Below are 26638 nucleotides of genomic sequence, written 5' to 3'. Positions count from 1 at the left end.
TGCGGGAGATAGCGAAAGTTCGCGATGATCCTTGTTTTTGGGTGATAAGATATTATCGCTAGATACTCTTGACTGCCACGAACTGGCGAACTTAATAATGATGCTTAAAAAGAACCCCGATGACAGACTACCCGAAAGAGATTCAGCAAGAATATCCTGGCTTTCACACTGGAACTGTTTACGAGCTGGCGCACACTGACCTCATTTGAGACGCAGAGAGATACTTACCGCTCATCTATTTTAGACAATGAGCGGACGTGAGAATCGCGCGCAAGAAGAAAGAATCTGCAAAATATGCACCGGAAGAGCTACTGGCTACCACTTTGGCGTAATGTCATGTGAGGGATGCAAGGTAAGAAGGCGGCGGTTTCGGATGGAACCCGTTCGCAATTGACTCATTTTTCGAATAACTCCGTGGCTGACTAGAATTGTTAAGGGATTCTTCAGACGAAACGTACAAAAGGGGGCTAGATTTATTTGCAATTATGAGAAGAATTGTGACGTGACTGGCGAGCGGAGGTCCAGGGCTGAAAATATTTCTTTCATTAGCTTCGTCTCTATTTCTTTATGAGTTTCTTTTGATTCTTTGATTAATTTTTCACCCTGTAACGGAGAAAAAACTGCCAAGCTTGCCGTATGGCTAAATGCGAGAGCACCGGCATGAGACGAGATAGAATCATGATCGGTCAGCATCGAAAGAATCGACGTACCGAAGAGCGCCGACGGAAAGAGGCCGAGAAAGCCGCGGCCGAAGCTGCTGCTGCAGCAGCTGCCGCTGCTTCTAATGAGCCGAAATCTCCAGAGGAAGAGAAAATGATCATCAAAACTGGTAAGGGTACCGCGTTCATATCCGTTAACTCAAGATTACTTTAGAATCTCCGCAAGCTACAAATGAGGCTGAACCAAGGAGTAATGATAGCGCGCCTTTCATCCCCAATTTGGGTCCGACCGGGCCAATCGTACCCACCGCTACTCAATTCTCTTACCCTGACATCAAGCGTGAAAAGACCTCGCCTCCCCTTCCCCAGTCGCCGGTGACACCTCAACAAGCAATGCCAGCAGTGCCCCCTCAAGCCGTCGCCTCTCCCATTGCACCGTGCCATCCCGGCCTTGCGATTTCGAATTCATCTCCTTTACCTAATGTAGCACCGCAATTCCCGCAAACCTTGGTCCATCAGAATCCTCTGGGCGTACCGCCTAATCCCCATCCTCAGGCGGCGGCGGGCTTTAACAATTTTCTCGACGCAGCACAAAACAGTTGGAACCCACAGTTTCAGGTAGGTCGCTGTCTATTTTTTAAATATTGATTATTTCTTTTCAGTACGGTCGAGTTGGTATGCCCCAGCTTCCTCATCATCCTCCTCAAAATTCTATCCAACCACCTCAGCAATCTATCAGTCTCCCGTTAGTTTCCACCCAGCAACAAGGTCCTTTCATCCCAAGCAATATCTTCGATTCTACTCTTCCCAACTTGAATCCACAAAGAAATAACAACAATTATAACATGGGTAAGCAACAAATTCATTGTTCCACATCTTCAACGGAACTTGCAGATCAAATCTTTGGCCAAACACTTCAATCCGCTATAACAGAGGCTCCAAGCCTACTCGACAGTCCTGCAATCAGTAACAGTCCCCAAAGCAATCCAGTAATTGCCTCCGAGCTTCAAAAACCCCGCAAATACAAACAGAAGAATTACCAAACGGAAACTCGAATGGCGACTCTACTGGTTGTCCAACGCCAAATAATGTCGCCGGATCGTCGATAAATTCGACCGAATCCTCCACGCTCGGCGTTGTTTTGGCGGCGAGAAAAGCCTTTGATATGGAAAATAACTATCTGATGAATGCTAGACATCATGGATACATTGCTCAGCAAATTCAGGTAAATATCGAAATGAGATTGGATTTTGACGGAAGAAAAGTGTTCGAATTGGACCTCTTGACGGCGGCGTTAATTTTATTCAATATTTATGAAAGCGTGAAAAAGGATTCAACGGATTTTTAAGGAAAAGAAGCAACGCGACTTGTGTGGCCGCAAAAGCCCAAACACGGATAGCCAACTAAGTAGTGCAAGCTACGAGAGACTGGCGCATTGGGTCGAGTCAACCACCGAATACACAGCTGTTTCGCACGAAGACCTGGACAGCAAGAACCACGAACCGTTGACGACGCCGAATGGATCGCTTCAGAGCAACGAGAGGATATTTGTGCAACATAACAACTCCACCGGGCTGTTTGACGAATTTTCGATGCACAGCGTTTCAGACTCTTCAGGTTCATTTTGGGAAAGAAATGTTATTTCTTATTTTTAATTTTAGTTCTTTCGAAAAGAACGAAATTCGTCGAATTTCTGGCCGATTTGATGGAGTCCGGCATCAAGCAAATCATCAACTACTGGTATTTCTGCGTCCACTTTTCGCCCCGTTTTAACTCAATCGATTTAGCAAGCTAATCCCAGAGTTCGTCTCGCTTTCACTTGGCGACCAAATTCAACTCCTCAGAAACACTATTCTAGAGCTGCTTATCCTCAAGGTAATCATTGGAAGTCGAAACGAGTGTTTACCTAAAGTTACTTATTCAGTGCTTTTTCGATTACAAGGATGGCTCTTTTGTCAATGGAGCTAAAGGATTGTGGCTTTATCGGGAGGATTTTCTCTTCGCCACGAGTGACACGAGTTTTATCGATAATATGATGGAACTTATGGCAAAAATGGGTTAGAATTAAAATATATTACATATATGAACACCAGATTCTCCACACTATATTGTACACTATATTATATAGTCTATATAACAACCATTGTTTGAAATAAATTGAAACAAATATTCAGCTGAAATCAACATGACCGAAGAAGATACTCTCCTACTCATGCTCGTTGCGCTCTTCTCAGACGACCGGCAAAACAGCTGCATTGCGGATCGCAACAAAATCGCTGCGTCGCGAGATCATTTCCTCGGAATCATGGAGCGCGCCGGCCTGACAGATTCGCGCGACAGAAGACATACGAGTAAGGTGTTGCTTCTTTTGCCGCTCCTGAGAACGCTCAATACATCGTTCATGGAAGTTCTCAAGAAAGTTCAGGTACTTATCTTTTTCTCCCTGTTCTTTTTATCATTTGCTATTTCAGCAAAACACGGCGGTCGACATGCGCACGATTTCGAAGCTAATTCAGTTTGACCTGAAAATTTACACCAGCGGGAACGGGCCGAGTAGCCGTGCGAGCGAGACTAGTAGCGATAGGCCGGAGATGTCGACGGAGCCGGACGATCCTACATCGTTCGTTAACTATTTCGAGTTAAGTTGCCCGGTCGGTTTCTCAGCCCGATAAAAAGTGTCCACGAGGCGTCACAATTGCCCTGCTGGCCTTTTGGCTGAGCTGGTCCAAAAATGGGTTAACTCCGGATCGCTTCAATTTTCCACCAAACGGACAACAAATGAAGAAAGTAAATAATGAAAATATATATAAATATAAACGCCGTTCAGCCAATATTACCATTCTTAAAATTCGCCGCTCGTCTCTCAATCTTTCAAATTTAAGAAAATATTTTTATTTCTCGTAGTTCAATATTTATTTCGATTCAATCTGAGTGAGCTGTTGACCGGTTATTCGACAATTTTCTTAATTATTTTTGTCGAATAAATGGTCAACCTCTACTCTGGGTATATTTAATATTTAAAAATGGTGCTTAAAGTATTGCTCAGCTGGTATTCTTGATAAATGGAGCTAAAAAGACTAATTATCTTTCATTTATTAGCACCTCGTAGATCAGAAAACCACAATTTTTCGCGGTAAAGATTCAAAGTAATTCAATTCATTTCTATGCAAAGTAAAAATGTGTTTGCCTTTTTTCCTGTTAAGATTTTTCAACTTTCAGTAATTAACTCAAATAATATTCAATGACAATAGCCAGCAATTGCCGCCAAAATATCATTTTGAAAGAAAGGCTCGTTAGATATTATTCTATATTATTCGGTTGAGAATAATCCCGAACTTCCTCTTCTATTCTTATTTACCTGTGCTTTAATAAAAAATATTCACATTCACGTTCATCCCTTTTTTTTTCTTTCTTTTTGCAGGTTCTTTGAATAGGTCTGTCATATGATTTTGGCATATATTTATGTTACGTAATTAGGTAGAGTAGCTCTGATTCTAACTGTAGTCCGTCATGTTCTCTAAGGATCGGAACGTAATAATTTCGGAAAGTGGAGTTTGAAGAAGTACTAGCAAAAATAAAACGAAGATAAAGAGTAAGAGAGAAACTAAAGTTTACGCTGTCAGATCAGAAATGTCGACTATGGGTTGGTAATCTGTGGTGGTGCAGATGGTAAGTTCGATGCCTTGGGGCACGGCGCAGTTCCGTCCAATTCATTCATTACATGCACGATTATTATATTGCGAGAATTTTATAAACAGAAACACAGAAAACCAAAGCAGTAGCCTTTAAATTAATTGAATCCGTTAAGATGAGTATACAAGCGAGTCCGCGGCGCAACCTTCCGCGCACGCAGAGCACCGTCAACAAAAAGAAGAGCTTCATCAAATACGCCAAGCTTGGTGACGAGAAAAGCCTGCTTTCGTCAAGTCGGATTTATTAATTATCTAGTCACGGGATGAGAAAATCATGAAAGAAGGTGGTTATAGACTAGTGAATTACTGAAAGTTGAATCCATGAAAAGCTTTTGCGAAACCGAGCACAGCCAGATTGGGAATACGAGGGAGAAAGCGCGTTAGTTGCTAGTTGCAGCAAAGCGCAGTTTAAATGCGTCAACGAGTTGATCAAAGCTGGCGGTCAGTGCAACAACAGGTTAGCTAAATTTCCCCAACTGTCTTCTATCAAAATTGATTCAGAGATTCAAACGGAAACATTCCGATTTCTGCCGCATGCAATATTCCTATTATTGGGACTGGGACGCGCCTGAACGAGTACCGCAGCGGGCAGGACGTCGATAAAATGGCCCGCTCCGTAGTGGTCGTCGATATGCTCATAAACAACGTAAGAAAGAAACTTTTTCTCGCTATCGTTCTCTATTGACTGATTCTTCAGGGAGCACTTTTGATTTCACGAGATCCAGAAAACAAAACGCCTCTTGAGCTGGCGCGCATTCACAACAACTGGCCTGTGTATCTCATTTTGAGACTTTACGAAACGAACAAATTCGATGATGAAATGAAAAGCATCGCTACGTACTTTTTAGGGAAAAGTTTTCAACAGAAATGATCATTAAATATGATGACAAATGTCGATAGAGCCAGAAATAATGCTCAAAATCGTATCTTTTCTCGGCGAATCTTCTCAAATCATGGTCGTCCATGATCTGAAAACTCAGAAAAGACGTTTTCGAGAAAATGAAGCTCACGGATTTGAATTCTATTCGTCTTCAAATGATATACAACGCGACAACGAACAATAAAGCTGCTCTCGAGTACCTATTAGATATGTTTGACGATACTGAAGAAGTCTGGTTTCCCGTACGTATTGACTTCATATTTTCGAATCTTTCCTTTAAAAATAAGGCTTGGTATAAATTTACGAGATATGTTGGAGAAGCGCGGCTGCGTAATCGTACACTATCAAACGCAAAACGAGGAGAATTATACGAGATGATGGAGACTTTAAAAGATTTCAAAGTCAATTTCCCAAGCGGCTTTCTTGTCGAAGAAGCCGCGGGCGCTGGCTCATCTGGAACGGAAGAGATAATTTCTGAAGAAGACGCGGTGCAGAAAATCGCACAGTTGAGAATCAAGAGCACCTATTTGGAGAATCTCAATCAGCGACAGGTAATTTTTTTATTTGTCAGCTGTTGTATTTTTGTCTGATTTGGTCTACCGGAGATAGAGAAAAGAGATTTCTCTCTTTTGCTTTTTTCAATTACATATGTAACTGTAGTTTATTTATAGGTAAATGAATGCGCAGATGTGCGCGCATGTATAATAAGAAAAAATTATCATTATTTGTAGGATAAAAATCTGGCAACAGCGCGACCTAGGCGTCCTCTGGCTCGGGAAAGCCCAGTGCCTCGATCGTCCCTGGTGAGTTCCTCCTTTTCCGCCGCCGATTTGAACCGACCAACGAGTCTACGTAACTCCTACTCTCGATCGTCTCACATTTCTTCCTCCCGCTCAAATCTTCCCGACCATCTAAGACAAGTTATTTTACCAAATTTACTACCCCAACTAATTTTTTGCCAATAAAATCCTGATTAGTAGGTAAACTTGATGAAAAATGAGCTCTTTTTAAAGCTTATAAATCAGGGAATATAATACAGTTTTAGAATCCTCAGAAGCTGGGGATGATTTTGACTATTCATACTTGGGGGTTTTGCTCATGCCCTGAGGGGTTTTGGGCCTTCCAAAGTCCCGAAATGTGGCCAATCTCGGTTAGGGGCTCATAACTTTTCTTCTCCCCATTTCTGGAGAAAGCCCACCATATGAGCTTGTAGAGGAGGCTCTAACGATTCAGAATATGTATAGAAAACCAACGGACACCCCCCATTCTAGACCCTCTAGAAGGCCCGGAAGTTGAGGAAGTCACCGGAAAATCAGTACTTTTTTACGAAAATAGAGCAAAAGTGCAATATTTTCATCGGAAATCATTAGAAAAACGTTTTAATGACTTTCTGACGCACAAAATTTACTCTTGGGTCATTTGAGGTCACGTGGGGTCATATTGTGATAAAAAATTGAATCTCGTAACAACTCACCCCGGAAGGTTCCCAGACTAAATTTTGTACGTCAGAAAGTCATTAAAAACGTTTTTCTAACGATTTCCGATGAAAATATTGCACTTTTGCTCTATTTTCGTGAAAATAGTACTGATTTTCCGTTGACTTCCTCAACTTTCGGGCCTTCTAGAGGCTCTATAATGGGGGGTGTCCGGTGGTTTTCTATACATATTCTGAATCGTTAGAGCCTCTTTTACAAGCTCATATGGTGGGCTTTCTCCAGAAATGGGGAGAAGAAAAGTTATGAGCCCCTAACCGAGATTGGCCACATTTCGGGACTTTGGAAGGCCCAAAACCCCTCAGGGCATGAGCAAAACCCCCAAGTATGAATAGTCAAAATCATCCCCAGCTTCTGAGGATTCTAAAACTGTATTATATTCCCTGATTTATAAGCTCTAAAAAGAGCTCATTTTTCATCAAGTTTACCTACTGATTAGGCCAAATTCAATTCAAGTAAATCAGAAAAATAGCTCTCAAAAAGCCGAAGCACCGATCAGCTCTCAAAAAGCGCCAAAACGTCCAAAGCAGCCGTGGCGATAAAGACCGGCAGCAGCTCGAAAAAGCGAGCCTCCTTTTCCAAGCCCAAGAAATCCTCCATCGACCCCCCAATCGCTGAAAACTCAACATGTCTCACCCAGCAGTCGATTTCGAGAATAGTGCCCGACTGTTGCATGCTAGACTCGGACTCGTCGGAGGACGAGGGCTTCAAGCGTTGTCGCCAGTGCTCGCGACGGGCTGTTGCTTGGTCGATCTTTCTTCCGTGCGGGTGAGCCAACCATCAGTTCTTTCTGTTTGTTATCTCTTTTATTTTAGCCATGCCAACTGTCAAACTTGCTCTTCCACAATCGCCAAGAGCGGTCAGTGCAACTACTGTGGCAAAGCAATAGAAACAGTCACAAACATATTGTTCAAATAGCCATATTTAGGGTTTTTCACGGGAACGGCGCGGCGCGCTCCGGGCCTTCCACCGCCAAAATCGAACCCTTATTTTTTATCAAAAATGAAAATTTAAATTATCAAATATACTAATTAAAGGTCGCAGATTCCAAATATCGAATTTTTATTCTATATAAATGTCAAATTATGCCGAAAAATCTCTTTTTGGACAAATTTTCTTACTTTTCTCCCGGAGTACACCAAAATACACCTCTGATTTTGAGATATGATTGATAATAGACCTTTATCACTTATCTCTCAAAAATTCAGAATTCAGCAACATTCAGCAGATACTCAAACTGAGGGTTAACTAATCGGAAGGGCCTGGGCGGGCGCTTATTTACAGAGCGCCCGGGGAGCAGTCCGAACCTTTTTTCTCAAGGTGACTAAATCAGGTGGTTCGATGCTGGCATCCGGGGATTTCCGATTTTGGTATTTTTGGAATCAGCGGGTCAAATTTAGTCTACAGTGTGAATTTCAGAAACATAGCATAAACAGGTTTTTTTTAACGTTGCACATAATTGGTGGAGCGTTTTTGATGGTGTTTGAGTCGAGATATTTAAATTCTCTCTTTTGCACCTTGTTTGGGAGGGTCTGTAGTATGTTAAATAAGCTTTTGGTGCCGGCACCATAACTGGTGGTGGAGTAATCACGACATCCAAAATACACTAAAATCATAGGAAAAAATCTTGATGACGTCATTACTCCAGCACCAACCTTGGTGCTGGCACCAAAAACTATCAGGTTTTTTCGTATACATGTAGGGAACATCCCTGTATGATAAAATAACCATATATGGTGCGTTTAGGGACTTTTCAAATTTTTTCCCACCATACACGCTTTGCCGCGAATTCACAATGAATGACGTCATTACTCCACCACCAGTGATGGTGCCGACACCAAAAGCTTATTTAACATACTACAGACCCTCCCCTACATGGTGCAAAAGAGATGACCAAAATATCTCAACTCTAACCCGCTGAAAAGCGCTCCACAAAAATGGTGCAACGTTAAAAAAAACCTGTTATAACTTTGAAATTCCCGTGAGAAACCCTAGGCCATATTCATTCGTAAGCAATATTCTTTTTTGAAAGTACCCTCTGCAGTAGTTCACCACTTTGCCTAATCCCTTCGACGGGCTTTCGTTACAGCTACATACACTTCTTCGTTTCTGTGCCAATACTTCGCGTTTTCTGTTCTTTTTAATTAATGAAATTTCCGTGAAATTTCGTTCATCATTATTGATTATCTTGAGTAGATGAATTTTTCTATCTTAGTCCTGTTTTCTCATTATTCAACTATTCAAGACGTTTCCCGATATACTGATATATCTTCTGTTTCGCATTTTTCAGTATCGTACTGCTGGTCATTTTTCTTTATTTTATCTTTCGGATTTTTTATCATTATTTGACTGACAACACACATGATTTTAAAGGAGATGCACAAAACAGATTTTTTTCTTTTAAGATTTTTCACCACGTCGGACTATGGGTCTTGAGGGGACCCCGAGCCTCTCCGACCGAAAATTGACGGTCACCGGGAGCTCGGGGAACGATCGCGACTCCGCGTTCCAACGAGACAGCCAAAACGAAAGTATGCCAAATCAGAACTCTGCGACGATCGGGAAATCAGGTCCCTTCGGCCAATCTGCAAATCCAGCGAGAGCTAGTCAACGAGCCGTTCCAATGCATGTCGATGTCATCAAGAGTGAGGCGGATATGGTAAGTTCTTTTTTTCAAAGAAAATTCGCAAAAAGAACGTTCTAGCCGAACTCGAACAACTCCGAATTAGCCGCCCTCTTTGAATGCCCAGTCTGCTACGATTACGTCCTACCACCTATCCACCAATGTTCCATCGGACATCTCATTTGCGGACAATGTCGTCCGAAGCTTCAGGTAACTTTTCTTACACCAACTTCTCGCGCCAGATTCATCTAGACCTGCCCAACATGTCGTGGACAAATCCCCCAAATTCGAAACCTTGCGATGGAAAAAGTCGCTGCTACTGTTTACTTTCCATGCAAGTACAAGCAGAATGGCTGCAATCAGCAAATGCTTCATACAGAAAAGCCAACTCATGAAGGTCTGTCATTTCCTCCTCTCAAAGCTAAAAGAAATTGATAGATCAATGCGAATTCCGCCCTTATGTCTGTCCCTGCCCCGGCGCTTCCTGTAAGTGGAGCGGTAACTTGGACGAAGTTATGGAACATTTGTTAGTCAACCACAAGGTACCTCCATCACTTCTTTATCATACTAGAAAATTTCCATTAGTCTATCACCACCCTCCAGGGCGAGGACATCGTGTTCCTCGCTACGGACGTTAATCTACCAGGAGCTGTGGACTGGGTGATGATGCAGAGCTGTTTCAATAACCACTTCATGCTCGTTCTGGAGAAACAGGAGAAATTCGATGGACATGTCCAGTTCTTTGCAGGTAGATATTTTACTCCTCGATCGTTGGTAAAATCAACCTCTAAGTCGTCCAACTCATCGGAACACGGAAACAAGCTCAACAATTCGCCTATCGCCTGGAGTTGAACGGCCATCGTCGTCGACTGACTTGGGAAGCCACTCCTCGATCAATTCATGAAGGCGTTTCTAGGTTAGTCGATCTCTTTCCAAAAACGATTTCGATCTCTTTTCTTTCAGTGCCATTCAAAACTCGGACTGCCTCGTATTTGACACGGCGGTTGCTCAGATGTTTTCCGAAAACGGAAACTTGGGCATCAACGTAACGATCTCACTTACTTCAATGTCAACCTGAGCGAAACATTTAAACTTTGAAACACATGCCACTCGACCTTCCTGGTTAGTGAACTTCTCCACTCAGCATAAAAAGTCTTGTTTAAGAAATCTTCTATCAAAGTAAAGAAACATCTGAGCCATCCTTCTCATTCTCTCTCTTTATCTAAAGAAAAAACACACCAGCTGGATTCTGGTTCGCTTGCTGGCTTGGGCAAACCGACAACTCCTCTTTCTCTTCTCCCAAAGTTGTATTCTTTTCCATTATGCTAAACAACCCGTTTTCATTACTCAGAAAATATCATTTTGCCCCTGATCCGCTAAATAACTATCGAAAAAGAACTGAAACCAAAGAAAAAACTATGAAAATTGTATTCGAATTGCTACTGCAGACTTTCTAATATTGCCTTTGATATTTTTCAATTTCCCGACAAATTATTTCTTGGTTATGGACCGTTTCCTTTTTGTATTATTAATAAATTCATATAAAAATCAACTACCGAACTTTTATCTACGAATTAACTTGTCAAAATTGGTTTATAGTGTTTAAAACTGAAGGCATTCAAATACAACTTACTATTTGATTGCTTTTAAGCTCTTTTAAACACTATCAACCAATTTTGACCGAGCTAAAACGGGCTTAGTCCCGTTTCGTATTTATGCAAATAAGAAGCGTTGTAATTTGGTGCATTTTTGTCGTGGCCAGAGCACACCAGGATGGCCGAGTGGTTAAGGCGTTGGACTTAAGTTCCAATGGGGGCATCCCCGCGTGGGTTCGAACCCCACTCCTGGTATACTTTTTTCCCCGGCTTTTTCTTGTTTTTTAGACGGATAAAATCGATGTCGTCGAAAGGGATCAAGTTTGATGCGCGGCCAACCCTTCCTGCCAGACCCTCCATGGGTGTTGTGATGGATGACATCGAAAAAACATGCATTAGTGACGTTTTATTCGACTATATTCAACAAAATTGCCGTAAGCATCAGTAAACAAAGGACTCCTATCGCTGAAATCAGTGATTAAGCTCATTATTACGGAATAGTCAATCGAAACTTTTTTATTAAGAAATCGATAAATCAACGGAGGCGATCCTTGAAAAAGTGAAAAACAAAACCGAAGCGGCCCGAGTCCGAGAGGAGCTGAGACAGACGTCGTTGGAAGCCGCTGAGTTCAGCAAAGCAATTATCAAAAATCTTCCTGCTTCGTTGAAGACTAACTTAAATTGAAAAGAGACAGTTATTTTCTTGTGTGCAATACAATAATATGTAAATAATATTCAAGAGATTATCCATTGCTTTTTAGATAATCGAAGGAGAAAATGAAACTTTTTGCGATTTTGGCGGCCGGGGCGATGGCCCGCGTCAGCTCCAACTTCTTCCAAATGCAAAATGATTTTGCTGAAGGTGAGTTGAATTCGCCCTCTTTGACAGGCGAAAGCACCAAGTTAGAACTCATTTTTCAGCTGCCAAGCTCGGGGTCGACGTGGCCAACCTTCGCGCTTTTCGAAAATACGAAAATGACTTCGCGAAGAAGTATAAAACTGCGGAGGAAAGAAGATTGAGGGCGCAGACGTTTAGCAAGAACTATGAAATGATTATGCAGCATAATCAGCGCGAAGATGTTACTTGGAAAATGGGATTGAACTTCGTAAGACCATCTCATCACAATATATTTAAATCAAAAATATAGGATGCTGATCTTTCCTTCGCGGAATTCCAGTCCCAATATCTGATGGTAAACCAAGACTGCTCCGCCACCTCCACCCGACATCTTGACATCGACGTCCTCTCCCTTCCTGAAAACTTCGACTGGCGAGAGCACGGTGGAGTTTCTCCAGTCAAAAACCAAGGCCACTGCGGGTCCTGTTGGACATTTTCCACCACTGGTTGTCTGGAATCTGCCCATTTAATTCACCACAACCAGGCATTCAACTTGTCCGAGCAGCAGTTGGTCGACTGTGCTCAAGATTTCGACAATCATGGTTGCAACGGTGGTTTGCCTTCCCACGCCTTCGAATATATCCAGTAGGATAATCACGATACTATCCCTATTTAACTTCATTATTTAGCTACATCGGAGGTTTGGAAGAAGAAAAAGACTACGCGTATCATGCCGAAGAAGGTCTCTGCGAGTTCGACCCGACCAAAACTGCTGGAACTGTTCGAGAAGTTTTCAACATTACTGAAACGGACGAGGATCAACTGACCATTGCTCTTGCTTATTTTAATCCAGTTTCCGTCGTGTTCGAGGTCGTCGATGGTTTCCGATTTTACAAAGAAGGCGTTTACCAATCAGGTTAAAAAAAAACTCGACTCATTCTTGCTAATCTTACTGTTTCAGACACATGCGGATCCGGGCCAACCGATGTGAACCACGCCGTCCTCGCTGTCGGCTATGGAACGTGCAAAAAGTGTAATACCCCTTACTACATCGTCAAGAATTCTTGGGGCGCCGAGTGGGGAGATGAAGGCTTCTTCAAAATCAAACGAGGAGAGAACATGTGCGGCATTGCTACTTGCGCGTCTTTCCCAATCGTCTAAACACCCTCACCTCGAATCAACTGTAGTTCTTTTTCTTCGCCCAGAAGCGCAGGAGGATCCTGTTTTTCATTACACGCCTAACCACTTTTTCTGTGAACTAAAAAATAATTCTAGCTTCTTCTCTTTCATGACAATTTTCTTTCATCAATTACATTTATCCCAAGAAGATGCGTATTCCCGCAACTTGCTACTCTGCTTTCAGGCCTTATTCAAATAAAATGATAGTTTCAAAACTCGATTCTCGTTTATTTGAATTTATTTACAAAAAATAGTCGTAGAAGTCAACAGAAATGTGTTCCTCATCAAAGTTTACAGCAATTTCGGCAGTAACAACTTCATCAATCTGTCTGAAGAAAATTCTCCGATTGTGTTTTCCCTCGATAGTGTGGATCTCGATCTTATTTGTCTCAAGATTCCCGGTGAAATCCCAGTCTTGAAAGCTGTCTCCTGGAAGCAGAATCACAAGGTTCTTTACTTCATCGAGCAGCGCATCCAGTTTTTCATAACTTGTCATCCATTTTCTGCCGAAAGGTTTTTTTTCGGCGCTTTTCTTCGCAGTGAGGTCGGTGAGCTCGAGAATAAACGATCCCGCCGTCTTGAGGAACTCGAATCCGGTCTTCTCACACGCATCGCTGTTCATGATAAAAGAGGGTAAATTGTTCTTTTGATTAATAACGATATAAATGAGACATTCCCCGCTGGGCATGCTTATATCTCCCCCAGAGCTTCGCCTAGAGCCATCAAAACTGGTGGCGCTCTCCTGCATTTTCTATTTTTAGCAGCGGTTGAAATTTCAGGAGCGCTCCCAGTGTGACCCAGTTTGAGTCTTCACACCTTCTTTCCTCAGATCTCTAGATTAGCGGAAAAGCCGCATCATTGAATCCTCAATCAACGCGTTCGAGAACGCGTTTCTCGCGACCTAACTGATTGAAAGGAAGAGGAATTTTGATAATCTCACGTTATCGGCAGGAAATGAACGAGCTGTAATAGCGGATTGATTTTTGAAAAAAGCATTTCAAATATCAAATTGAAAAGAGAAAAACCATGGAAGTTGATTTCGGAGAAGCAGGGCTTTTCGGGGATGCAAAGGATTGGGGAGGCAAACTGGTTGATCAAACACAATCCATGGAGACAAGGAAAGGTTTTCTTGATATCATTTGTAAAACATTTTTACAGGATCAGCTTTTTCACAGAGGATCTTCCAATCATCCGTAGCTACACAAAACTGCGGCTAAATCAGCACTGGACGCAAATGCTTGATTTCACTGAAGATGCTGGCGAGTTGCACATTTCCTGCGGTACATTCGAGGAGGCCGTGATCATAAAGTGCATGGATTATTCACAGAAACAGCTTTGGAAAAAACGCTTCAATATTCCCAAGGAAATCAACCCAAAGACCATTCGAATCTTTCTCGGGCGATACAAAATTGTTGTCACTGGAGGTATAATCGTCGTTTCTTCAAAATCTTGTGAGCTCTTATTCAGATTTCAATGAGGAGCCAAGCTGGTCTGCAGAAGCATCTCAAACTACGATTCCAATCGCTGAATATACGATGGAAGATTTGCCGTTAGAAGCATGGCTGTTGATTTTGAGTCCTTTGGTTTTACCCGGCCTTTTTTTCCGGGCAACCCGCAGATTTTACAGCGGGTTACTCGCACGGAGAGTCTTTTCACGGGCTACCCGCGCTACCTGTTTTCTCCTTTCCGCCGAGTAGCTCGCGATTACCCGCAACCCTTTTTCGAGAGCCAATCAGACGAGCAAATTTTCTTCTTTCTAGTCGAAATTTTCGCGAGTAGCTCGCGATTATCCTTTACCCATTTACTCGATTTACTCGCACGGGTCTCCGCGCGAGTAACCCGTAGAAAAATCTGTGGGTTGCCCGGCAAAAAATGCCGGGTAAAACCAAAGGACTCGAAATCAACAGCCATGGTTAGAAGACGAAGAAAGCCCCCCACGAATACCTTCGTTAGCATTGGAAGAAACACCACCGTCCAGTCCGCCCCTGGAAATTATCTCGCCGACTCCAGTTGAGTCAAACGAGGATGAAGATCCGAATAAAAACCTTACGATGGAAATCGAAGATAGCTGCCCTTTTTCAATTACAGAATCGACTCAGCACTCGTTTGATATCTCTGACAGTTATCCTGCATCTCCCGCTTTCTGCAGCACTCAAAAAGAGCCTAGTCAAGCTCATAGCCAGTGTCTCTTCAATTAAAACTTTAAGCAACGATAATCCTTATTTTTAATCTGAACTTTTTAGAAGGATTTTGTGATGGTGAAATTGTTGACTGATCTCAAAGTAGCAGAAATCCGTGAAGCACTTGCTGCCCGACACGAAAGTACGGAGGGCAAGAAAGCTGAACTTCTCCAAAGATTATCCGACTGGATCGAAGACAATGACTTTGATCCCGATACCTACGATTTTGCTGCTGCTGATGTCCCCCAGCGAAAACAATCTTCTGATGAATTTTCTAATTCCGAACCAGGTAATAATATATTCTTACGGTATTTTCATATTATGAAATATATCAGAACTGTCTATTGTCGAAGAAAACGAACAAGTATCTGCTGCCATGGACGCAGAGGACAATGAAGTCCAAGAAATTCACAATGACGACGACGAACCCTTGGCAAGAATCGCTGATTATGAATCTTGCGAGGACGCAGACAGCCAATGTGATAATCTCCAAATGAATGAAGACGAAGTTAACCTTGATGAGCTCGATTTTTCTGAAGATATCCATCACGAGAGCGAGGAGATGGAAATTGACGAAAATATGAAGATCCTTTGGATCACAAAAGTCAGAAACGATCTTGAACCAAAAACGGCGGCACGTGCTATTCGAAAATTTGGAATTCGCTGTGGCATCAAATTCGCGAAGAATAAAAACGAGACGGCGATTTTGCTATCTTGTGAATCATCAAAAGGTAATTCCTCTTGGTCGATTTGGATTATAATTCTTATGTCTCGTAGACGCCCAAACTCTCCACAGCAAACTGAATGGCGAACTCTGCGGGAATATTGTGGACATTTGCGGTAAGCTTTTTTGAATCAATATCCGTCTATAAAATGAATCTTCAGTGCAAGACAACGACCCTACTCGACGAAAAACGCTCATCGATCTCACCAACGAGGATAAAAATGACGAGCTTGCGGCGCTGATGAAGAAGATTGAAGAAATGGACAAGACGATCAGCGAAAAACGCAAAAAGAAAAATGAAACGCAGTCTAAATACAGATCTGTTCGCCAGGACATCTCTAGAATGAAAAGAAACAGTGAGTCGAGAGATAAAAAATAGAAATCGTAAGTTTTCTTTAACTTTAAAACTTTTAGTCGACAATGATCTTGAAGCGGCCGTGAGATACACCAAAGAGAAGCGAGATAATGAAAGGAAGCTGATCAGTACGCGCCGGTCCATCAGAGATTACAGAGATGAAAAGAGAGCTGACGAATCGAAACAGAAAAGACTCACGAGAGAGAAAGCAGAAACGAAGGCCAAGCTGGTCACAGCGCGCAATAAAATGAACAAAGCTCTCGAAGAGGAACGAGCAGCTATGAAAGATAAGTATGAAATTGTTTATTTCCGACCAGTTTCAAGGAATAATTTAAGCGACACCCGAGAAGCTCGAGCAACTGGCGATGGGATCCGCGTTTCTGTCCCCAATGAACCTGACTACATGCCTGAACCGGAAAAATTCGAGTCTGAATACGCCAGAAAGAAAATGGCTGCTTCAGAGCCCGTTGGAGTAACACGAACAATTCCTAACGATGGAAACCCGCACTACGAGCCGATGATGCCTAATCGACGAACCGGAACTGCACCAACTAGAGGTCGAGGGGGATACTCGGCGCGGGGAACTGTGCCCGGAGCGCGTGGACGAGGCAGTGGACATTTCAGAGGAAGTAGCAGGAATGGTGTTTGATTGCCCAAGAAAAAAAAACTTTTGAAACAAAATGGACACCTGAAATAGCCGAGGTCGAGGGGCTCCTCGAGGAAATTTCATGCCAGCACGCTCCAATCCTCGAAAATTCCAGGAGCCGATGACTTACTAAGTCTCTTATTAAGTCTTTTATCGCTGACATTTCCTTTCTTTTTTTAAAGCTCCAGTTATACTGCCATCATCTTCTCATAAATGGCAATTTTCATTTATCTTCTTGAGTATTTTAACAATTCAAAGTATTCGTTACGGCTAATGATGTCGTAAAATAAGAGATTCTCTGTATCGTTTTGTTAATACACGCACATTCATTTAACGTAAATCATAAGTGTATATGAAATCAGAAGGCCTGGCTATTTTTACAGAACTCTCTGATGGCTTACTGATTCAACTTTATTTTTCTTGAGGGAACTTGTTCCTAAAGAAAGTATGACTAATCTTCTCTATGAAAGCCCCGATCTTTCAAACCAGTTATTTCAGATTGCGTTGGAAATCATGAATTCGGAGGAAATTCTAGCGAGAATCCCGAAAAGAAATACTGGCACTCAGAAACATCCGAACATGTACGCCGTCGGTGTATCTAAACACGGTGCGATACATTTTCATTTGGAAATCGAAGGAGAACTGTACATAACGACGCTGAGAGTCAAATCAACATCGAAATCTAAGGTAATTAATTTATTACTACCGGCCCCTAATTATTTTCTCAGAACTCTTGCATTCTCCGCTGCATCCAGAAAAAATGCCTCTCCGCAATCGGGATCGTCTTTCCGGAATCTTTCAGTGGCCCGCCCCTTGATCCAAAGTCCTACTACGAATTTTTGAAGAACAATCCCAACGACTTCAATCTCGCCGATTTCAAATATGTTCACTTCAATCCCTACAAGCACATCCACACTTGCAATCCAAAGAAAGTCAATGCTTTGAATGTGAGCGAATACGATCTCTACCCACGACCAGTGGATGGGGATGACAAGAGGATCAAGGGAACACTGACGGTCCCGCAATTCAACAAAAACCAAAAACGCGTCGATAGGTTAGAATACCACCAAGATGCTAAACGACTCCGAATTCACGAAGAAATGACGCGCGGGCCGGCGGAAGAATTTGTCGAACTTACCGCATACCAAGTCAACAACAACGACTACCTTGAAAATCAACTACAGGACAGAATCGACCTCGCGAAAATCTCCGAACTTCCACAAGGCCTGGAATACACCGACAAGCTAACCGGCAGAACCAAGATTCCAATCATTGATCCCGTGCAGCCACGAAAGAGCTCTCTCCTGAACGACGATCCGGAAATCAACGATGACACCTCGTTAACCATCGTGGTTCACGAAAGTGTCAAAGAAGAAACAAAATTAGAAGTAAAAGAAGAGACGGAGACCATCGAATGCAAGATCTACGATGATCAGTCGATTAAAACTGAAACTAAACAAGAACCAGTGTCCGATGATGATGATTTTAAATTTCATGTCATGAACTGAGTCCTATTCTTTTAAAAGTATTTATCTCTTCTATCTTTTCATATTTTTAGGATTCTCCAGCTTTCTCTTTCATTAAAATTCATTAAAAGTAAATACTTTTTCCTTTATCTCCTTATTTTTCCTTGTTTCTTATTTCAATCAAAGTATCTCATTTTAATGTAAAATTTACATTGTAAATTTCATCCTATTGTTTTTAAATATAATTCATCATTTGCCTAATTGCAAATAAGGGGCAGACATCTCAAATACTGAATCTATCTTTAAATATTTACTGGCTATCGCAAAACTTGATCACCTCAAACTCATGGAGTAGACCGTTTTGTCTAAAGTTCGATAGAAATTTGTCAATTTATAAGTTTGTAAAAATCTTTATCTTCTGCGGCTTCCTCAATTATCTAATAAAACTTTGAAAAATATGGAAAATTTTCTTCCTTGATTTCCTCGGGTACACTCGCGGCAATCAAGTTCTTGTTCGGCAATGGATTAAATAATTTATTTACATAAAAGCGTCTAATAGATACGACGTTTATCTTTCATCATAGGATCGACCCAGTCGGTCAAAGATCGGTATGTTAGGAACTTGGGATCTGAACTTTGGTCGGAAGGGGTCTTCGTATTCCTCGCGTAAATTGCAGCTTGTCAGGTCACGTGGATTGTACGGCGTTAGGCCCCACAGAGTTCGTTCATATGATGCTTTTGACATTGTTGCGAATTTCTGAAAGTAGAGATAAGTAAGGAAACTTTTTGTTGCTTACCATCGGATCTTGAATTCTGTTTATCCATTTAATTTTCTTTTCGAATCGTTTGCTTTCATCCTGAAGGTCAAAGGGTGTTGCTACTCTCAAAGTCGGACTGGGTGCTCGTGTCTTCTGCATTGTGACGGCTTCCTCACTTCTAAATGGCCCTTTTGGTCTACCACGTGCTTTTATCGGTTTCAGTTGAACGGGCGGTTTCTTTTCTTTCTCCTCGAATACGTTTATCATGCAGGTAGGGATAATTTCGCAGCGCTTTTTCTTGTGAATAACATTGCTGGTGTCTACTATTTTTGTCGAAGAACACGTGAGATAATTGATAGGCTCGTAGTTAGATCGCTTTTTGGCGGATTCACGTTTTTCGACTCTTTTTTGTTCATTTTCTTCGAGTTCATCAAGCTTTTTACGGATTTGATACTGCTCCAGATTTCGCAAGGTGATTTCGTTCATGACTTCAAGATTCTTTAATATTTGTTAGCTGTAAAATCTGAACGTTCGACTTACCGCAAGGTCACGTTTCCACTGATAATACCAGAATATGTTCTTCCGACTCGCGTATCCTCGCCATAAAGCTTGAAATTTAACAATCTTGCTGTCAAAGTATTTTCGCTGATCTTCCAGAACTGTCTTTTTTATACATCGCATCAGAATCTTTTTCGCTTTGATTGTGCCCAGAAATCGGCTGACAGTAGACGCAGCCTCGACCACGTTTTTGATTTTCAGTCGGGCTGCGCGTCCGCGCCACCATTTTTGCATTCTCGTCGCCGAGACATATTCCTTGAATCTTTGCTTCTCAGCATCTTGACCAAGTCTGTAAATGTGGTCGATTATATCAAAATCATCCTTTTGGGATAGATAATGGCTCATTTTAAACTGAGCAGTCTGTCAATTATTGAGATGAACAACACTTCGGTTCTAGAGACACTTTATTTACAATAAATTCAAAATTTCGCAGCTTCCGAAAGTGTAGTCCCATCCGTAGGCAACAGCAACAACAGGAGCGGCAAAGATAAGTGTGATTTCTATGATCGTTTTTATTGGAAAACAATTGTGTAAATTTTTCTTACGGAATTGAAGGAAGATGTGAAAGCAAATTGCCTGCATGCATCCACCACCTTGGCAGACCTAAAAAAATCATTTTTGTAGGGCTTGTTTCAACTTACGAGCATGATCATAACAATCGTGATCAATGTCGAGCAGATGGCTCCGGCAACAACAACAGCAAGGGTCATTCCAACGTGCCATTTTAGCATAGTTTGATTCCAGCATGTTCCGAAAGTAGCTTCGTTACAGTTTTTGAACTAAAAATAATCTATAAACCTTATCAGTATCCAGAACATACATTGTAGTAGAAGATAAGGAAGAGAGTTCCAGCAATCATCGAGAGAATGCCTACAAGTCCAACAGATGAGGAGTGAACCTAAATAACAATAAAAAAATGATAAATTTGTCTTATTTTTGCCGATTTGCTTTGGACTGGCGATGTTTCGCCATCATCTTCTTTGCTGGTCTGCTTTCTCGTAAAGATGCAGTTGATGATGATCGAAATGAGCGGAAGAAAGACCATCGTCCAAGCGGCCCACTCCATTACCGGGAAGTCATTGGACGGATGAAGATTAGAACAACCTCCGAAGTTGATATTGTCGGCCAAATCCTCAAATTTGTCATCTAATTCGTTGAGTTTCTGCTGAAACGCATTTTTAATGTCTTTGACCATATCGCCAGCTACGTCTTGCATGTCTATAAGAATAGGTAGTCTTAAAATATAAAACGTAAATACTACCTTCAAATGAGTCTCCAAGAACATCTCCAGCATTGCCAAAAGCACTTGCAACGGCATCACCAGCGTTGTCAACAGCACCGCCGACAGCTTTATCGATGCTCTCTCCAACATTGCCGAAAGCATCTGCTACTGCATCTCCAGCATCGCCAAGGAGCCCTTCAGCTCCACCATCGATCTTGTCCTTGATGGCATCGAGTAGTTCTCCGACCTCTCTTGCGAAGCGCATATTTAAAATTAGTGTGTTATTGAAATTTTCGTTCTGGACGCACGTTCTATTTGAATTTCAACGGCATGGCACTATTTGCACGGTGACTAGACAACATTTGCCATGCGTTTTCAACAAGAAGCAAATAAAAATCATATGCTAAGTAGACTCATGATGCTTAATCAACTGCCTTGTTCGATCAGTATATGAATGGGACTTTGCAGAAACTAAATTCCAGTACTTATTGTACTGGAACACAAACAAGGCTGCTTTATGATAAGCCACATGATGCCTTCAATTCTACAATCCCTCTTTTATCAAAATCTCTCAAGATCAAGATCTCAATATCTCTCTCTTGTTTTATCAAAATCAACACCCAGGTTTTTTTTTTGAAATATTTTATTCATTACAGCAAGAACTTGGACGCCAAGGGAGCCTCGGCAAGTGGTGGATTGCAACTTGTCTATTTTAGTCTTGAAAAAGGGATGTAAATACATGTGTCACATGTGTTCTACTAAATTATCAAAAATGAATGTAATTTTGAGACGCTGTACAAATAAGTGGAGGTAACGTGGCTGATTTTGTTTCGGAAAAGCAGTTTTTTTTTCTTAAATAAGGAGATACGCAAGCAGGAATCCAAGCGTTAGCAAATTGACAGATTGAGTAGAGGCTCCATTTTGGCCCGATTTGCGTGCTTGAGTTTGAGCTTCGTTCGTGGTTTTCGGAAGGCCTAGGATGAGTGTTAAATTGTATCTAAAATTTTGCCTTTTTACGGGCAAGGACCGCTTTGAAATGGTCGGATCCAAGTTCATTAGAAGGTTCACACTTGTATACACCGAAGTCGGCATCTTTCACTTCTTTTATTGCTTTTACAGTGCTCAAAAATGATTTTTACTCAAGCTCTTGACTTGCATCGATGGTACTTAGAGTTATTGCATTATTACTGTATCGTTGTCGTTAAAATGCAAGACGAGAAAGCAAGAGTGACATTTTTGGACTAAAAATGAGTTTAAAAATTGATGAACACTTCCATATCGTGTAAATTATAATGCGGCCATACTTGGCGTCATCCCTGACATTCGTACATAACTTTATGCGCTCGTCCTCGATCTCATCAATCCGCAAGCTATGATCATTAATAAAACCTATCTCTTGTGAGCAACTTACAATCGCTCATCGAGCCACCATCGTACAGTAGGAATAGGAAAGCCTTGTACGATGCAGGAGACTTGGGTGGCACTGCCTACTTTGGCATACCTTCGCTTCGTCATCCCCAAACCCTCCTCTGTTATCACCACGGGGGCAGCTATACAATTTTTAAAAATCATTGTTTAAAATCATGCGAGGAAAAATCTTGAGCCTAGCATTAATTATTGCTCAAAATTTTTACTAAAAAGTTGATCATGCGAAAATGAATAGAAATTCATTGAGGATGGAAATGTAAATGACATATTGTGATGATGAACTAGCATGCATGAGCGTGTATCTTGACCCCGAGAACATCATTTGAACCTAAAGGCACAAAACAAATCACGAAAACGCGCTCATGTAATTGTGATTAGCGCACTCATGGGAAATGATGATTTCGGGACAAAATACAAAACAATTATCGTTAACGAGCATCTGTGCCTCTACTCTCGTTTGTGTGTGTGTTCCAAGCTAATGAGTAGTCAAAAATCGAATCGCGCTTACATTTCACGTTCACATCTGTCGTTTGGGTGGCGGTGGTAGCGCGGCTTTGTGCGTTGCAGGAAATTTCCGCAATCATCGATTTTGTCACATTTTGAACCACCAAAGTTCCTGAAAGCAAAATAAGATACTATTTTTGGTTTCTTTATGGACGGGTCGGTATAATTGCATTGTAATGGAAGGGATTAAAGACATGTAGATGTACCTTGGGATCGCTGAACTCCATCTGCATCAGCAAGTTCGATCGTTTTGGCTCCGTCTGAATAATCCAAAATCAATAACTCTGATTCCGCGCAAATTGTTTATTTTCTATAAGTCTTAGCATTGATTCAACATACCTATAGTTTCTCCTCCCTTTCGTGTCCAGTAAATCTTCGGTCGGGGTCGTCCAGATGCCTGACAGATCAACGTCGAATCTTCACCTACTTCGACGGGCGAGGATGACACCATTTCAATTTCAGGTGGCACTGGGAAAGACGGTGTTAAATGGATTTGGAAGCATTCATTTGAATATTTACCATCGACAATGAGATTGTAAGACGCGACTATTCGACCCGCTTGCTGACAGTTCCAGAGTCCTTGTTTATCATCATCAACATTCTGGATCGTCAGAGAATAATCTTAAAATATTTCAATTCATCTTGTGATTTTTCAGTCAATTACTCCTTATGTTTGGTTTTATATACTATCATCTTATAGCCAGTTTGATCGATTAGAGAGTATCCTTGCTCAACTATTTATACTCCACTGCCAGAAAATCGACGTAAACTCGACGTTAGTTCATTATTTATGCCTGCAGACTATGAGTATTTTAATTAATTTAGATGGCGTAAGCTGACATAAGTATTTTACAGTTACAGGTCAAGCGAGATCGCCCGATGGCTCTCGGCGATTGCACCTGCCTGATCGCCAGGGGCAAAAACCTAATCTCAGAATATTGAGTTAAGGTTATAGTCAATCAATTATTCACTAAAATTGGCACTGGCGTCGTCCGTAAAGAGTTAACTTCTAATTACAGAAATAGAATGCGGCATATACCTCCACTAGTGAAGGAGACTTTGCCGAGGTCCATGAGTTGTTCCATGCCAATAGAAACGGCGCGAGCAGGGATCTTAATTTTTGCCGAAAATCAATTGCGATTGCGATGCGATTGCGACGCAAAATACTCCGGAAATTGCGATGCGATTGCGATTTTTGTGGGAGACGCTCGGTTAGAATACCAATTGGTATTCAAATACCAATTTTTGGTATTCAAATACCAATTTTGGTATTCAAATACCAAATTCGCCAAAGAATACTAATTTCGCCCGCCAAAAAATTTGAGTGTGCGCTCCGCGCCTGTTTTTTAGGAAGCTCTAGAGGTGATTTACATGTTTTTCAGGGAAAAAAATTGTTTCCGCTAGAAAAAATTGGTATTCAAATACCAATTTTGGTATTCAAATACCAATTTTTGGTATTCAAATACCAAAAATTTTTGGTATTCTAACCGAGCGCCCCCGATTTTTGTCGCAAATTGCGAATTTTTCGCGAATTGCGATTTCGTCGCTATTTGCGAAATTTTAGCGAAAAAAGTAACTTTTCATAGAATTTACGAAAATTTTTTGAGGTCAGGCTTTCAATTAAGCCTTAAGAACACAGAACATAGGCTCTGAGTCAAAGAAAACTCATGTCAGAATAACAAGGGAGCACTTTGACAAGACCGAAATTCGCAAAAAAAATCGCAATTTGCGAATTATTTGCGAAAACTGAGTTGCGATTGCGATGCGATTGCGATTCGATCAAAAAAGTTTTTGCGATTGCGAATTTTCTGCGAAATTTCGCATCGCAATCGCAAAATATTCGCAAATTGCGATTTTCGCGAAAAAAATTAGATCCCTGGGCGCGAGGTATGGAAAGCTCTCCACTTGCACCAGTTTTGCTGTTTATCCAGACGATTGAGTCCGTTGTGTTGACTTTGCAGCTAGAATACAAGATGAAACCTTGCTTGGAGAAAGTTCGTAGATGATCTGACAAATGTCCTTACTAATATCTTTTACAGTGTGTTTCTATGTCAGTATTGTATCATCTCAGTATGCGGATTATCACTATTCAACGATATTTCACGGGTCATTGAATGGCCATCATTTTGATGCAAATACAAAACTAGATTTTCCATACAGTATTGAGAGGGATCTACAGGGAATAATCGCGAATCGGCATGGAATTAAATTACGGGTAACCTTTTTCAATTAATCCAACCTCAATTACAGGAGCACAAATCTTTTATTGCACCCTAAGGAGCCAACTCCCCTGTTTCGGGTTGATTTTAATCCTCAATACAATTTGAGGATGTAAATCAACTTGCGATTTAACTGGCTTTCTCAGTGCCACAAACACTTTTGAGTTAAGATTCCTGATTATCGTTAGCTTACCTGAGACGAACATCTCCACCTCGACTGATGATTTTCTCCTGTGGTTTCTTCTCTTGTGCATTTACAAGCAGTATCTGTAGCGTTGCTATCTTTGCAAACTTCATTTTTGTCCTTTGAAAAATTCTATGGCAGTTTACGTTGATAAGAGCCGAGTGATTCTATCGTTTGGAAAAAGTCACCAGGCGTAATTGAAGCGGACGGGGTTGCGCCGCAGCCTAAAAGTAAAGGTGGCGTGCCAGCGCGAATTTCAGCTTTTCACCCCTTGGGGCAGGACATTATAAAACCAAAACGACAATTACGCCTTCATCTTGTGGACAAACGGTGTTTTTCTTATTGTAGCTAAGTCTATTATCCAGCAAGGACGACTTTAAATGATTATGTTTCATTTTCGTTCAAGTTGCGGGAATAAAATTAGCATTGATGTTTAACAAATAATTGATAAAAGCATGGCTTCTTTGCTTTCTACTCTGATGCAAAACAATTTCGATTTCATCGAGATGTTTCTTGGAGAAAGATTGGGCTTGAAACTTTGACCTGAACTTAGGTTGACAGTTGAATGACACAGTTTGTCAGATATACCAATATTTTTCCGCAGCAAAGTATATTTTCACCAAAGTTCAAAGCTTTGGTAGCATTTGGAAGGAGTTATTGCAATGACTACTAAATCATGACTTCGGGCAAGCAAATTGAACTTTGAGGTCAGTTTTGAGTGTATTCTGAGTGAAAAGACTTTTCATTTAAAATTCAGAGTTGATATTTCTAAAGGCCCTTTGAATAATCTTAAAAAGACGATAACATCTTCCTTTTAAAAATCTGAAAGCTGCAAACATAGCAAAGATTAATAAATTAAGCCATCATCACAATTGCTATGGCTTTCATTCTTCAAAGAACATGCTGCTGATTAGGAATCAATACGGTAGCGCTCAAAATTGACAAATTTCACGATTGGGAAAACGCGCTCGCGTACTCGCCCTTATTGGAAAGCAATTCGTGTCGCCTAAAATAATTAATAACGAGCTGGTGATGGCCTGGTTTTGTTGTTGCCATCTGTTCCGCCGCGAAGAATATTTTTAATCAGAATTAAAAGACAAGCTTTGATGTCTTTCCTCCTTCAACTAGATGGATGTTCTCTTCTTTTAAAAAACGCTGTGGTTATGTTTGGACGACCTCGAATGCATCACCAGCGTTGTCAACAGCACCGCCGACAGCTTTATCGATACTCTCTCCAACATTGCCGAAAGCATCTGCTACTGCATCTCCAGCATCGCCAAGGAGCCCTTCAGCTCCACCATCGATCTTGTCCTTGATGGCATCAAGCAGTTCTCCGACCTCTCTTACAAAACGCATATTTAAAATTTAGTGTGTTATTGAAATTTTCGTTCTGGACGCACGTTCTATTTGAATTTCAACGGCATGGCACTATTTG

General features: G+C 41.4%; 9 protein-coding genes, 2 long non-coding RNA genes and 1 other non-coding gene across 15 annotated transcripts; 9 read left to right on the top strand and 3 right to left on the bottom strand.

The window, feature by feature from the left end:
• Positions 1-130: 130 nt before the first annotated feature.
• LOC145698526 (oxysterols receptor LXR-alpha-like) lies at positions 131-4053 on the top strand. Of its 3 annotated transcripts, XM_081775728.1 has the most exons (8): positions 1690-1884; positions 2009-2276; positions 2321-2399; positions 2447-2534; positions 2584-2716; positions 2834-3084; positions 3131-3201; positions 3336-4053. In XM_081775728.1, the coding sequence occupies exons 1-8, from the start codon at positions 1825-1827 to the stop codon at positions 3376-3378; spliced, it is 993 nt and encodes a 330-aa protein (XP_081631854.1). In that variant the 5' UTR covers positions 1690-1824; the 3' UTR covers positions 3379-4053. The 3 variants fall into 3 exon arrangements, 2 of the variants coding, with proteins under 2 accessions (XP_081631854.1, XP_081631853.1); XR_014133928.1 differs by lacking the exons at positions 2321-2399; positions 2447-2534; positions 2584-2716; ... (1 more) ...; positions 3131-3201; positions 3336-4053 and adding exons at positions 131-352; positions 437-519; positions 615-829; positions 874-1277; positions 1322-1508 and having other exon boundaries at positions 1554-1884; positions 2009-2149; XM_081775727.1 differs by having other exon boundaries at positions 3131-4053.
• Positions 4054-4666: 613 nt separating this feature from the next.
• On the top strand, positions 4667-5222 carry LOC145698160 (uncharacterized). The gene is made up of 3 exons (XR_014133913.1): positions 4667-4808; positions 4853-4997; positions 5049-5222. It is a non-coding gene; the product is annotated as an uncharacterized LOC145698160 (long non-coding RNA).
• A 93-nt stretch (positions 5223-5315) lies between these two features.
• On the top strand, positions 5316-6265 carry LOC145698159 (uncharacterized). The gene is made up of 4 exons (XM_081775361.1): positions 5316-5473; positions 5519-5782; positions 5963-6151; positions 6212-6265. Exons 1-4 carry the CDS (start codon positions 5351-5353, stop codon positions 6263-6265), a joined length of 630 nt encoding a protein of 209 aa, XP_081631487.1. The 5' UTR covers positions 5316-5350.
• Positions 6266-7210: 945 nt separating this feature from the next.
• LOC145697411 (uncharacterized) lies at positions 7211-9099 on the top strand. Its single transcript, XR_014133877.1, has 3 exons — positions 7211-7492; positions 7540-7641; positions 8720-9099. It is a non-coding gene; the product is annotated as an uncharacterized LOC145697411 (long non-coding RNA).
• Positions 9100-9133: 34 nt separating this feature from the next.
• On the top strand, positions 9134-10909 carry LOC145696055 (E3 ubiquitin-protein ligase Siah1-like). The gene is made up of 8 exons (XM_081773040.1): positions 9134-9383; positions 9429-9557; positions 9600-9744; positions 9786-9889; positions 9933-10095; positions 10140-10263; positions 10311-10469; positions 10512-10909. Exons 1-7 carry the CDS (start codon positions 9150-9152, stop codon positions 10423-10425), a joined length of 1014 nt encoding a protein of 337 aa, XP_081629166.1. The 5' UTR covers positions 9134-9149; the 3' UTR covers positions 10426-10469; positions 10512-10909.
• Positions 10910-11114: 205 nt separating this feature from the next.
• Positions 11115-11197, top strand: TRNAL-UAA (transfer RNA leucine (anticodon UAA)). The gene has a single exon. It is a non-coding gene; the product is annotated as a tRNA-Leu (tRNA).
• A 482-nt stretch (positions 11198-11679) lies between these two features.
• On the top strand, positions 11680-13172 carry LOC145696054 (uncharacterized). Its single transcript, XM_081773039.1, has 5 exons — positions 11680-11804; positions 11864-12048; positions 12091-12425; positions 12470-12696; positions 12742-13172. Exons 1-5 carry the CDS (start codon positions 11720-11722, stop codon positions 12939-12941), a joined length of 1032 nt encoding a protein of 343 aa, XP_081629165.1. The 5' UTR covers positions 11680-11719; the 3' UTR covers positions 12942-13172.
• A 2034-nt stretch (positions 13173-15206) lies between these two features.
• On the top strand, positions 15207-17333 carry LOC145698562 (uncharacterized). Its single transcript, XM_081775769.1, has 7 exons — positions 15207-15428; positions 15475-15870; positions 15917-15979; positions 16025-16219; positions 16278-16509; positions 16555-16859; positions 16921-17333. The coding sequence occupies exons 1-7, from the start codon at positions 15215-15217 to the stop codon at positions 16995-16997; spliced, it is 1482 nt and encodes a 493-aa protein (XP_081631895.1). The 5' UTR covers positions 15207-15214; the 3' UTR covers positions 16998-17333.
• Positions 17334-17356: 23 nt separating this feature from the next.
• LOC145698561 (uncharacterized) lies at positions 17357-18775 on the top strand. The gene is made up of 2 exons (XM_081775768.1): positions 17357-17551; positions 17593-18775. Exons 1-2 carry the CDS (start codon positions 17378-17380, stop codon positions 18370-18372), a joined length of 954 nt encoding a protein of 317 aa, XP_081631894.1. The 5' UTR covers positions 17357-17377; the 3' UTR covers positions 18373-18775.
• Positions 18776-18849: 74 nt separating this feature from the next.
• LOC145698158 (spermatogenesis-associated protein 17-like) lies at positions 18850-19991 on the bottom strand. Its single transcript, XM_081775360.1, has 3 exons — positions 19629-19991; positions 19128-19586; positions 18850-19087 (listed from the first exon to the last, which is right to left on the bottom strand). The coding sequence occupies exons 1-3, from the start codon at positions 19989-19991 to the stop codon at positions 18899-18901; spliced, it is 1011 nt and encodes a 336-aa protein (XP_081631486.1). The 3' UTR covers positions 18850-18898.
• A 43-nt stretch (positions 19992-20034) lies between these two features.
• LOC145697287 (uncharacterized) lies at positions 20035-21178 on the bottom strand. The gene is made up of 6 exons (XM_081774473.1): positions 20908-21178; positions 20587-20864; positions 20467-20544; positions 20288-20425; positions 20192-20249; positions 20035-20146 (listed from the first exon to the last, which is right to left on the bottom strand). Exons 1-6 carry the CDS (start codon positions 21131-21133, stop codon positions 20055-20057), a joined length of 870 nt encoding a protein of 289 aa, XP_081630599.1. The 5' UTR covers positions 21134-21178; the 3' UTR covers positions 20035-20054.
• Positions 21179-21529: 351 nt separating this feature from the next.
• Positions 21530-26571, bottom strand: LOC145696603 (limbic system-associated membrane protein-like). 2 transcript variants are annotated; one of them, XR_014133817.1, is made up of 9 exons: positions 25213-26571; positions 23840-24761; positions 23320-23421; positions 23140-23268; positions 23007-23060; positions 22805-22912; positions 22280-22418; positions 21886-22238; positions 21530-21842 (listed from the first exon to the last, which is right to left on the bottom strand). XR_014133817.1 is itself a non-coding variant. In XM_081773672.1 (7 exons), exons 2-7 carry the CDS (start codon positions 23883-23885, stop codon positions 21721-21723), a joined length of 561 nt encoding a protein of 186 aa, XP_081629798.1. In that variant the 5' UTR covers positions 23886-24761; positions 25213-26571; the 3' UTR covers positions 21530-21720. The 2 variants fall into 2 exon arrangements, 1 of the variants encoding a protein (XP_081629798.1); XM_081773672.1 differs by lacking the exons at positions 21886-22238; positions 22280-22418.
• Positions 26572-26638: the final 67 nt, after the last annotated feature.

Source organism: Oikopleura dioica, chromosome 2, assembly GCF_907165135.1.
Source record: "Oikopleura dioica chromosome 2, OKI2018_I68_1.0, whole genome shotgun sequence".
Lineage (NCBI taxonomy): Eukaryota > Metazoa > Chordata > Appendicularia > Copelata > Oikopleuridae > Oikopleura > Oikopleura dioica.
This window is presented reverse-complemented; position numbering and strand designations above follow the sequence as displayed.

Excerpts from the sequence above, each read along its gene's own strand:
- LOC145698526 (XM_081775727.1), top strand. The coding sequence starts at position 1,825 with ATGGAAAATAACTATCTGATGAATGCTAGACATCATGGATACATTGCT. Across the intron at positions 2,277-2,320 it reads CAGCGTTTCAGACTCTTCAG|TTCTTTCGAAAAGAACGAAA; the intron begins GTTCATTTTGGG and ends TTTTAATTTTAG. Across the intron at positions 2,400-2,446 it reads AAGCAAATCATCAACTACTG|CAAGCTAATCCCAGAGTTCG; the intron begins GTATTTCTGCGT and ends CAATCGATTTAG.
- LOC145698159 (XM_081775361.1), top strand. The coding sequence starts at position 5,351 with ATGAAGCTCACGGATTTGAATTCTATTCGTCTTCAAATGATATACAAC. Across the intron at positions 5,783-5,962 it reads AGAATCTCAATCAGCGACAG|GATAAAAATCTGGCAACAGC; the intron begins GTAATTTTTTTA and ends CATTATTTGTAG. Across the intron at positions 6,152-6,211 it reads TTCCCGACCATCTAAGACAA|GTAAACTTGATGAAAAATGA; the intron begins GTTATTTTACCA and ends CCTGATTAGTAG.
- LOC145696055 (XM_081773040.1), top strand. The coding sequence starts at position 9,150 with ATGGGTCTTGAGGGGACCCCGAGCCTCTCCGACCGAAAATTGACGGTC. Across the intron at positions 9,384-9,428 it reads TCAAGAGTGAGGCGGATATG|CCGAACTCGAACAACTCCGA; the intron begins GTAAGTTCTTTT and ends AGAACGTTCTAG. Across the intron at positions 10,096-10,139 it reads ACATGTCCAGTTCTTTGCAG|TCGTCCAACTCATCGGAACA; the intron begins GTAGATATTTTA and ends TCAACCTCTAAG.
- LOC145696054 (XM_081773039.1), top strand. The coding sequence starts at position 11,720 with ATGAAACTTTTTGCGATTTTGGCGGCCGGGGCGATGGCCCGCGTCAGC. Across the intron at positions 12,426-12,469 it reads CACGCCTTCGAATATATCCA|CTACATCGGAGGTTTGGAAG; the intron begins GTAGGATAATCA and ends TTCATTATTTAG. Across the intron at positions 12,697-12,741 it reads AGAAGGCGTTTACCAATCAG|ACACATGCGGATCCGGGCCA; the intron begins GTTAAAAAAAAA and ends TTACTGTTTCAG.
- LOC145698562 (XM_081775769.1), top strand. The coding sequence starts at position 15,215 with ATGGTGAAATTGTTGACTGATCTCAAAGTAGCAGAAATCCGTGAAGCA. Across the intron at positions 16,220-16,277 it reads CTCTAGAATGAAAAGAAACA|TCGACAATGATCTTGAAGCG; the intron begins GTGAGTCGAGAG and ends TAAAACTTTTAG. Across the intron at positions 16,510-16,554 it reads CGAGCAGCTATGAAAGATAA|CGACACCCGAGAAGCTCGAG; the intron begins GTATGAAATTGT and ends GAATAATTTAAG.
- LOC145698561 (XM_081775768.1), top strand. The coding sequence starts at position 17,378 with ATGAATTCGGAGGAAATTCTAGCGAGAATCCCGAAAAGAAATACTGGC. Across the intron at positions 17,552-17,592 it reads AATCAACATCGAAATCTAAG|AACTCTTGCATTCTCCGCTG; the intron begins GTAATTAATTTA and ends TTATTTTCTCAG.
- LOC145698158 (XM_081775360.1), bottom strand. The coding sequence starts at position 19,991 with ATGAGCCATTATCTATCCCAAAAGGATGATTTTGATATAATCGACCAC. Across the intron at positions 19,587-19,628 it reads AGTGGAAACGTGACCTTGCG|AATCTTGAAGTCATGAACGA; the intron begins GTAAGTCGAACG and ends CAAATATTAAAG. Across the intron at positions 19,088-19,127 it reads ACAGAATTCAAGATCCGATG|AAATTCGCAACAATGTCAAA; the intron begins GTAAGCAACAAA and ends CTCTACTTTCAG.
- LOC145697287 (XM_081774473.1), bottom strand. The coding sequence starts at position 21,133 with ATGCGCTTCGCAAGAGAGGTCGGAGAACTACTCGATGCCATCAAGGAC. Across the intron at positions 20,865-20,907 it reads TCTTGGAGACTCATTTGAAG|ACATGCAAGACGTAGCTGGC; the intron begins GTAGTATTTACG and ends CTATTCTTATAG. Across the intron at positions 20,250-20,287 it reads CGATTGTTATGATCATGCTC|GTCTGCCAAGGTGGTGGATG; the intron begins GTAAGTTGAAAC and ends TGATTTTTTTAG.
- LOC145696603 (XM_081773672.1), bottom strand. The coding sequence starts at position 23,885 with ATGGAACAACTCATGGACCTCGGCAAAGTCTCCTTCACTAGTGGAG. Across the intron at positions 22,913-23,006 it reads TGGAGTTCAGCGATCCCAAG|GAACTTTGGTGGTTCAAAAT; the intron begins GTACATCTACAT and ends TTTTGCTTTCAG. Across the intron at positions 21,843-22,804 it reads GACAGATGTGAACGTGAAAT|GCCTTCCGAAAACCACGAAC; the intron begins GTAAGCGCGATT and ends CACTCATCCTAG.